The sequence below is a fragment of the Colobus angolensis genome, unplaced genomic scaffold (genome assembly GCF_000951035.1).
Source record: "Colobus angolensis palliatus isolate OR3802 unplaced genomic scaffold, Cang.pa_1.0 Scaffold103, whole genome shotgun sequence".
Classification (NCBI taxonomy): Eukaryota; Metazoa; Chordata; class Mammalia; order Primates; family Cercopithecidae; genus Colobus; species Colobus angolensis.
This window is the reverse complement of record NW_012111253.1, coordinates 2216488-2227161: the sequence shown is the minus strand read 5'-3', so window position 1 is coordinate 2227161 and position 10674 is coordinate 2216488. Positions and strand designations below refer to the sequence as shown.

Below are 10674 nucleotides of genomic sequence, written 5' to 3'. Positions count from 1 at the left end.
TCACAGCTTCAACAATTACTAACTCATGTCCATCTTTCTCCCCTTTTACCTGATATATTATTTTGAAGAAAATCTAGGACACTATATCACTTCATTCATAAATATTTCATGACACATTTCTCAAAGTGAAAACTTTTTACAGTAAAAATTATCATGCTGCTATTGTTTTTCAAATTATGAATTGGTGATCATAAAGGCAAAACAATCACTTTCAAAGGTGAAAACTTTGCTGTTAGAAAGAGTGTCTGGCAGGACGTAGTGACTCATGCCTGTAATCCTAGCACTTTGGGAGGCTGAGGCAGACAGATCATCTGAGGTCAGGAGTTCGAGAACAGCCTGGCCAATATGGTGAAACCCCATCTCTATTAAAAATACAGAAATTAGCCAGGCGTGGTATCGTGCACCTGTAATCCCAGCTACCTGGGAGGCTAAGGCAGGAGAATCGCTAGAACCCAGGAGGCAGAGGCTGCAGTGAGCTGAGATTGCACCACTGCACTCCAGCCTGAGCGACAGAGCGAGACTCCGTCTCAAAGAAAAAAAAAAACAAGAAGAGGAAAAGAAAGAAAGAGCGTCTGTATTTTATTCTGGGTAAATGGTTTTTATTGAGAGAATGCCTTATGTCAACTAGCAGCTATGTGAGACACAGCTTTGAAGTGCAAAGCACTGCATTCAGCAGATCACAAGTTATGCTTTCTTCCATTTTGATTAGAAAAATAAAATGGCAGAGTTAAATACAAGACAACACGGAACTACTAAAGTACTTTTTCAAGTTGCTTTTATGTTTGATGTGTCAAGGAAAAACAAAAAGAACTTGAAGATTCCCTTTGTAAATGTGAAGAAGGTGACTTGTGAAACTATTCTACCCATACATTTATCCCAGGAATACTGGTTCTTTGGAGATTCCTGTTGCTGTTCCAAGAGTACAAGTCCTATATAAAGGAGTGATTCCTAATGGTTATGGATTTGTGAAAAATGTGCCATAAAAAGTTCAGCTCTTTATTTTTCATGAAATGGGTATCCTATGGCATACTTTCTAGAAATATAATGATTGGCAATGCTATTTGGTCGTTATACTTAAGTATTTGATGTATTTTTTTCTACATGAAGTTTATGGATATATTAAGTTTGAACCCTACGAAATTCCTAATTTGTCCGTTTATTTTTCAGCAGTAAAGTCCCTTTAGCATTTCCTACAGGGCAAGTGTACTAGTGAAGATCACTCTTGAAATTTGTTTATCTTGGGAGGTCTTATTTCTTGATTTCTTTGAAGGATACATTGTGGAATGTAGAATTCTTCATCAGCAATATTTTTCTTTCAGCACATTGAATATGTCATCTTCCTGCCTCTAGGCTTCTGGTATAGTTTGAATATGTGTCCCTGGAAAATCTCAGTAACCTGTGCAGCCTCAGGACACTGCTCCTTGCATCCAGGCTGCTCCAGCTCCAGCCTCAGCTCGGATGACCCCAGACACAGCTCCAGATGCTGCTTCAGAGGGTGCAAGTCATAAGCCTTGGTGACTTCCATGTGGCATTAAGCCTGTAGGTGTGCAGAGTGCAAAAGTGAAGAACGCTTGGCAGCCTCCACCTAGATTTCAGAGGATGTATGGTAAAGCCTGAGTGTCCAGGCAGAAGTCTGCTGCAGTGGCACAGCAGTACAGAGGGGAGATGTGACATAGGAGCCCATGCACAGAGTACCCACTGGGGCACTGTCTAGTGGATCTATGGAAAAGGGACACCATCTTCCAGACCCCAGAATCGTAGAGCCACAGGCAGCTTGAACCTTGTGCCTGGAAAAGCCACAGGCACTTAACAAGCTGTGAAAGCAACCATGGGTCCTGAACCCTGCAAAGCCACAGGAGTGGAGCTGCCAAAGGCCCATCCTCTGCACCACTGTGCCCTGGATGCACAATATATAGTATAAGGAGACTATTTTGAAACTCTAAGATTTAATGACTTCCCTGCTGGGTCTTGAAGTTGCATGGGGCCTGTAGGCCCTTTCCTTTGGCCGATTTCTCCATTTTGGAATGGGAGTGCTTACACAGTGCCTATACCCTCATTGTATCTTGGAAGTAAATAACTTGTTTTGATTTTACAAGCTCATAGGAGGAAGGAGATGAGTCTCAAATAAGATTTTGGACTTTCATTTGGGACTTTTAATTGAGCTGATGCTGGAAGGAGTTAAGACTTTGGGGGGCTGTTGGGAAGTCATGATTGTATTTTGCAATGTAAGAAGAAAATAAGATTTGAGGGGCCAGGGGCAGAATGATATAGCTTAAATATATGTTCTGACCAAATCTCATGTTGAATTATAATTCCCAGTGGTACATGTGGGGCCTGGTGGGAGGTGTTTTGGTCATGGTGGTGGATCCCTCATGGCTTGCTGCTGTCCTTGCACTAGTGAGTGAGTTCTCATGAGATCTCATTGTTGTAAAGTGTAGTGCGTCCCCCAACTGTCTCTTGCTCCTTTTCTGGCCGTATGACATGCCTACTTCCAGTTTGTCTTCTCCCATGAGTTAAAGGTCCCTGAGGCCTCCCTGGAAGCCAGACAGATGCCAGTGCCGTCCTTGTCCAGTCTGCAGAACCATGAGCCAATTAAACATCTTTTTAAATAAATTACCCAGCCTCTTATATCCCTTTACAGCAATGAAAACAGACTAATACAGCCTCCATACTTTCTGTTGAGAAATCAGCTGTTAATATTATTGATCATCCTGTATATGTGAAGTGTAACTTCTATATTGCTGCTTTCAGGATTTTTTCATTGTCTTGCCTTTTTTACTTTTTGTTTATAGTGTCTTAGTGGAGATATCTCTGATTTTTCCCTACATGGAATATATTGAATGTGTAAATCAACATATTTCATCATGTTTAATAAGATCTTGACTTTTCTTCCCTCAAATATTCTTTATATCCCTTCATATTCCCCTTTTTGTCTCTTTCCAGAACTCCCCTTATGTATGTTTTGGTACACTGGATGGTTTCCACAAGTACTCTGAACTTTATTAATTTTACTTCATTCTTTTTTTCTTCCAGATTCTGAGACTAGATAATGTCAACTGACCTATCTATCATTGGAGATCGATGATTCTCTCTACTTCTTACGTATATTTGGTGTTGACTCTCTCTACTGAAATTTTCATTCCAATTGTTATACTTTTCCATTCCAAAATTTCCATTTTGTTCCTTTTTTATTGTTTCTGTTTTCTTATTGGTATTATCTATTTGGTGAGGCATCATTCTCCTGGTTTTCTTTTCTTCTTTCTAAATGATGTTCTTTAACTCTTTAACTATATTTCAAAGAGTTGATTTAAAATATTTGCTTAGTAAATCCACTGACAGGATTTCCTCTGAGACAGTTTCTATTGATTTCTTCTTTCTCATGCATGGGCAATACTTTTTGTTTTCTTATATAATTCATATTCTTTTGTTGAAAACTGGACATGTTTAACATTATTAAGTGGTAATTCTAGAAATCATATTTTCCCACAGCCCAGCTGCTATTATCTAAATGCCCTCCAAAATTTATGTGTTGAAACTTAATTGCCAATATGATAGTATTAAGAGATGAGGCCTTTAGGACATTATTAACTCATGAGGGTAGATTCCTCATCACTGGTACTAGTGACCTTATAAAAGCACTGGAGGGAACAAGTTCTTTAATTCTTCCATCTTTCTGCTATGTGAAGACATGGAGTTCATCCCTTTTACCATTTTTTGCTCCTTCTGCCATGTGAGGACACAGCAAGAAGATCCTTACTAGATGGCTAATTCTGGAGCCTTGATTTTGGACTTCTCAGCCTCTAGAAATACAGGAAATACATTTCCGATTTTCATGAATTATCTGCTCTGTGGAAGTTTGATATAGCAGCATGAACAGACTGAGACTCCAATGCTTGTTTTTGTTATTTGTTCCAGTTGTTGTTTGCTGGTTTAGTGACTTTGTTGAACTCGTTTTGTAACATCTGTATTCTTTGTCATGCATGGCCACCTTCTTCTCATTCCTGTTATTGTAGTGGTCAGCTTGTGATTTGAAAGAGTTCTTATCTAGAACCACCCCTCCTCAACAAAACAAAACAAAACAAAACAAAACAAAACACGAAACAATCTCCTAGTTTTCACAGATGGGCTCTTTGTGCATATTAGAACACACTTTCCTTTGGGAGGCCAAGGTGGGCGGATCACAAGGTCAGGAGTTCGAGACCAGCCTGGCCAACATAGCGAAACTCCATCTCTACCAAAAATACAAAAAAAAATTAGGCAGGTGTGGTGGTGGGTGCCTATAATCCCAGCTACTCGGGAGGCTGAGGCAGGAGAATCACTTGAACCCGGGATGCAGAGGTTGCAGTGAGTGGAGATCGTGCCACTGCACTCCAGCCTGGGCGATAAGAGTGGAACTCTGTCACCCCCATCCCCCACACACAAAAAAAACCACACGATTTTCGGCTTGGCAGTATACAGCACAGCCATAACCTTCATTTCCTGCTTGAGGGTAACCTGAAGTGCTCATCACAACTGGGTATTATATAACTCACCAAACCAAAAAGCTGGGTGTGCCCAGTGGTATAAGGTGGAGGATCCTGTGAATTAAGCTACTGTCTGGGTAAGGGGGGAGGGTATATATCCATGTATGATGATAACTCCATAAAATAAATGTATATAAGGATATACAGAAATCCCCCCCAAAAAAGGGACAGGAAGAAGCCTTCATAATATATCATTTTATATGTTTTATTTCTGAACATTGTGGATATATTACTTCTCCCAACACTAAAAGAAATTTATTACTCCTGGAAAGTCAAAAAGAACAGGTAACCTTTTCTAAAATCCTGGCTATGAATGATGACATGAGATAGCAGCCAGTTAGAGATGTAGGCAAGGTTTATGGACTTGTGTGTTTAGTGAACATGGAGAGTGAGATTGATCATTAAGGGCTGGATGCAACAGAGAGAACATGGACTCTGAGTCTGAACTCTTGGAAGGGTCATGTACACACACACACACAATGCACAAATTTGCCATTTATTTATTTAAAAGAAATGAAGAGACCCATTCCACTGGTCTGTTGCTTAAACAAAGTCTCCTATGGCTTGTGGAACAAGGAATTGAGATGACAGCAGAACAGAAATGATGCAAAGACATTACCTCTTTCTGAAGCCAGGTGATTCTGACTCCATCACCTACTAACTATAAGGTTTTAGATAGTTACACTACTCTGAAACCATTCTCTTGATGTAACATAAGGAAGATCCATGTCTCACAGGGTTGTTGTGAGAAGGACACAGGCAATGTCTGGAAAGCACCTGAAATGGTACCTAATGTAACATGCACTTGACAAATACTTGCTATGTAAAAGCAAGGAGAAACATGCATTTATTTTTTTCTTTTGTGAAACTTTATTGCAGTATACATGACAAAAATTATATATATATATATATACACACACACACACACACACACACACACACATATATTCAAGGTATATAATGTGATGTATTGATATATGAATACACTGTAAATGATTACCAAAATCAACCCAATTAGCATATCCATTACCTCACATAGTTGCTTTTCAGTGGTGAGAACACTTAATATATACTCTCTTAACTTTCTAGGATATAATACATTATTATTAACTATAGTCATCATGCTGTACATTGGTTCTTCAGAACTTTTTCAACTTACAACATGTGTGTACTTTTTGAGCAGAAAAATGCCTCTTCTTACAGTCTTCTTACATCAGATGAATCGTAACAAATAGAATATCTACAAAGTAGCTTAAGTAGCAAGGTTAACTGCTTTTATTTATCAGGAACCCTGGGGCATATTGAATGCCGAAGTTTATACTTCTGACTCAATTATGACAGGGCTCTACACTGGGTTCTGCAACTCTCTTGACCTCGTCCTCATGGATACAAAGTGGCTGCTTCTGCACCTAGATCACATCTCCATACCAGCATTCAATCAGGATGACAAGGATGAGGTAAAATTATTATTTTCACAAAGTGCTGTCATTTTATCAGGCCAGTAAAATTTTATTAGGAATCCATGTTATTTCCATTTATGTATTTGGTGAGAACTCATTCCATCTGGCAAACTCTAGCAGCAGGAAATATTACAAAAACAAATATCTTGAAAGAGAAAAATTTTTTCCTGATTCATTTTGACTGGTTATTATTTATCCCAAGACACTGTCAACACCATGACGCTTACAAAGTCATTGTTCTCTTACTAAGGAAGAAAGTATAGAATGGTTTTTGTATCAGTAATCGATAGTCTGTCATAATCTCTTTTCTGAGATAATTGATTAAATCTTGAGCATATTAGATTAGATAATTCAGGCAATTGCTTTCTGCCAAAGACTGGTGGTGGTAGAAAATGTATGAGAAAGCTGCAATAAGCATTTTGGACAGAGAAAGCCAGTTGAAGTGTTAAAAATATCTACTGAATATTTTTAGGTAAATTTAGGGTCTGTTCCTACAGATACTAAATATTTTAGTCTTTGCATGTCATATAGTCTCTGTCTCATCTACTAACTCTGACTTTGCAGTTAATACCCAGCAATGGGCAATAGATAAATAAATGGGCATGGCTCTGTTTCCATAAAACTTTATTATAAGGACATGATTGGCTGAATTTGGCTTATAGGCTATAGTTTGACAGTCCATGGTATAAGACAGACCAGTTTGTGATAAAACAAAATGAACAAAATTGTGTCTGTGTCTGTGTGTGTGTGTCTGTCTGTATGCAAAATCAATGGACTGAGAGGATTCCAATTCACTTTAAATATTTTCAAATTCAATCATGTTGAAGTTACACTAAATTTTTGTTATGTTTGATCCAATACTTGCATGAAGGTATAACTTAGTGAGTTTAAACAGCAACATCAGTGTTATTTCCCAGCTCCCCAAGTGTCTGCTCAGGCTGCCACAACAAAATACCATAGAGTGTATGGCTTAACAGAAACTTATTTCTTACAGCTCTGGAGGCTGGAAGTATAAGACCAGCGTAATCGCATGGTTTCTGGTGACAGCTGTCTGATTGCAAATGACCACCTTCTTACTGTGTGCTCAAATGGCATGGCAGAGAGGGAGAGAGAGAAAGAAAGAGCATGCTCTCTGGTGTCTTTTCTTGTAAGGATTATCAGACAAAGGCTCCTTCCTCAGGGCCTCGCCTCATCTAACCCTAATTATATCTCAAAGGCCCCTGCAGTGTGAAGGGTCCCAATCAGATTACTAAAGAGTTTATTTCTGCTGCCCAAACCCTGAAGGCCAGGCCATGAGCCAAGGCCATGTTGCCCAGCCAGAGAGCGGGTGTCCCTGAGAATCCAAACATCCCAGACAGTATCTGAGAACCTACCAAGAAAAAGTCTCATCAGTTAAACAAAGTAAGCAAAGAGCCAGAAAATTAGCTTAAAAGTAGTTTAAAAATAATAAGCAGTGCAGATCTCTAAAGCTGTCCTGCTGTCGTCCCGGAGTGCCTCCTATGTAAATCCTAATAAACTCATTTACTCGCCAAGTTGGACTTCTCCAAGTCATTTCTTGATCTCTTGGCTCACTCCCAGTTTGGGGGAAGGTATTTCTATATGATTCCAGGTTTTTCTCCTTACAGCCCCGTCTTCAAATACTATCACCTTGGAAGATAGTGCTTCAACATATGCTTTGGAGGGTACATGAACATTCAGTTGATAGCATTCTGCCCCCTGGACCCCGAAATTCATGCCCTTCTTGCATGCAAAATCCATGCTTTCCAACCTCCCCAAACAACCTTTATTTGTTTGAGGACTAAAACTGCCTTTGTAGAACTAGCAAATTGGCCACAAGATTAGAAATTATGGCTCAGAAGTTATGTAGCCAGAGGTCACAAGGCACAGAACCTCCCCAACTGCTTCTATAGATAGCATCACTATTGTAAAAACTAAGATTGGTGTTCAAAGCCCTTCATTCTGTTGGACCAGCTGGTTCCACCTAGACTGGTAAGCTGGCTCAACGGGTCTTGTGATCTGACCCAGGAACGGACTCAGCCCAAGAGGACACAGCCTCAACCCCCTATGATTTAATCCCTGACCCAGTTAATGAGGATGCCCCCTTCTCTGGCCCCCACCCACCAAATTATCATTTAAAAACCCTAGTCTCCAAATTTGGATCACAAGCACAGTGTTCTAGGAGTAAATTCAAGGGAAAGCTGGTTGAGATAGAATGGGGAGGGGGGCGGAGTATAGCACAGAAAGTTGTCACAGCACAACCTTTCTCCTGTCTTGGGACTGAGGTGTGCAGGGGTAGTGGAAACAGCCATATACCCTCCTGAGTCCTGGAGACACCTGACAGCAGAACCAGCTTCTAAGGGTTTTTCCTTCTCAGTACGCAGGGCGACTTGATTACTAGACATGCAAGAGAGACCCCCAGTGGCAAAGTGTAGAAGTGAAGTATTTTCCCAAAGCATAAAGACCACAAAGAAACATAAGGGTAAAGGATGATGGCTTCCAGCCCATTTCTTTATTAAACTAATGCAAGGACAGAAAATCAAATACCACATGTTCTTACTTATAAGTGGGAGCTAAATGATGAGAACAAGTGGACTCAAAGAAGGGAACAACAGACACTGGGACCTACCTGAGGGTGGAGGGTGGGAAGAGGGAGAGGAGCGGAAAAATAACTATTGGTTACTCGGCTTAGTACCTGGGTGATGAAATAATCTATACAACAACGTCCATGACAGCAGTTTACCTACATAAAAACCTACGCTTGTTCTCTTGAACCTAAATAAAAGTTAAAAAAAGAGTAGAGGATGATAATGGTGACGATGGTGATAAATCATGGGTATCACATAGTGAACATACACTGTGCCAGGCATTGCTCTAAGTAATTTACATATATTAACGCATTAATCTCAACCCTATGGGGTTAATGCTTTTATTATCCCTATATGGAGAAACTGAGGCACAGAAAAGTTAAACAACTTGCCCAAGTTTACCCAAAATGAGTGGCTAAGATGGGATTTGAACTCAGGCAATCTGAGGTTAAGAAAACACTACACCAAATTTTCTCTCCAAAACAGAAAATTAAGAAGTCCCCTCAGTCAATTTAAAGTTTGAAACCTCAAAAATCGATGCTTGCTCTGTTCTTTCTCATAAAACAGTTAAGGGGCATGTATATTTCAATAGGTAACAGCTGAGGCGAAGTCAGAGCATTCAGAAGTCCTTACAGCAGGCAGAGAAAGACAAACAGCGAGAAGACCAAGTTTGACTAAGATGAGTAAAGAGACAATAGCATTTTCTGGAAACTGAACTCAAAGTGCCAGAATCCTAATTTTTAAGAAAAGTGTTAAATACCTTTAACACCTTTAATACCTTTCCCCTCCACCCCCGCAGATCCTGAGCTGCATGAAGATAGGGCAGAGCTGAGTGGAGAGACTGCTGGATACCTACTTTAAACCTGCATGGGGATGTGCCCGGATTCCTAAAAGGTGAGAGTGTTGCAGACACGCATCAGCTGGACACCTTTATTGCTTTGAGAACAGTTAAGTTTATTGCCAACAGCGGGAAAACTGAGAGGAGAAAACTGAAGAGAACGTCCTGAAAGGGCAACATGGACGCCCCGCCTGGTGGCCGTACCCGGGGAAGGCACCCCGTGGCTGCGGGGCCCCTCTGGGCTCAAGTGTCTTTCTCGCTGCGGCCCAGGGTGAGCTTGTCAAAGAGGTACTCTGCCAGGCCTGCTTCCGGGGGGGCCCCCATCTTGCGCAGGTTGCTCAGGTAGTCACCCAGCTCTTTGATGGTCTTGGCCTGCTGGTTCAGGAAGTGGTTCTCCAGAAAGTCGCACAGGTGGGGGTCGCCATTCTGCTTGGCCAGCTGGTGCAGCTCCAGGAGACTCTTGTTGACTTTGTTCTCCAGGTCCAAGGCGCACTCCATGGCCTGGAGCCCGCTCTCCCAGCCTTGGCGCTCTGGCTTCCTGATGTCGTGAAGGCAGATGCGGCCACCGCGCAGGTTCTGCAGCCTCATCAGCTCCTGGGCGTGCTCCCTCTTCTCTTGCCACTGGCGCAGGAAATAGCCGCCGAAGCTCTCCAGGACCACGTCGTCCCGGTCGAAGTAGAAGGCCATGGATAGGTACACATAGGAGGCGTGGAGCTCCCGGGTGATGTGGGTGTTGACGGCGGCCTCACAGCTGGGGTGGTGGTACCGTTGCACCTGCGACAGCGGGCCCAGGGCCGGCAGCGTGGGCGCGGGGAGCAAGAGGGGAAAAGCGGTGGGGTCGCCAGGGGCCCGGAGCGTGTAGCGGTGTCGGCATGGGCAGTGGCGGCGGCGGCGGAGGCCTCGGAGCACCACCATGGTGGACGACGGCGGCGGCTGGCGGAGGGCGGTGCCCTCCAAGCCAGGCGGTGGTGTGGTCGGAGGCTCTGCGGAGGGACCCGAAGTGGGCGGTGGAGACCGTTATCGGGGAAGGGGCGCGAACCGTCGGGCAGGCGTGGGGTGGTGCGGGGCCGCGCGGGCCTTCCGACAGGTGGTGGGGGTGGGGGAGTGCGCTGAGTTCCATGGGCGGCCCGGGGAACTGAGCACTGTCAGTCCTCTGCGCGACGTCAATTCTGCAGTCACTTTTCTAGTGTCCAAGGACTTTCGCCTGTCCCCTGATTATTCCCCTCTATGACAGCTTGTTCTCATTTTATAAACCTCTTGTCTTTCTT

The 10674-nt window shown here is 42.6% G+C and overlaps 1 protein-coding gene across 1 annotated transcript; it reads right to left on the bottom strand.

The window, feature by feature from the left end:
- Nucleotides 1–9503: 9503 nt before the first annotated feature.
- On the bottom strand, nt 9504–10422 carry FTH1P18. Its single transcript, XM_011941947.1, has one exon. The coding sequence runs from the start codon at nt 10319–10321 to the stop codon at nt 9650–9652; it is 672 nt and encodes a 223-aa protein (XP_011797337.1). The 5' UTR covers nt 10322–10422; the 3' UTR covers nt 9504–9649.
- Between the last annotated feature and the right edge of the window lie 252 nt (nt 10423–10674).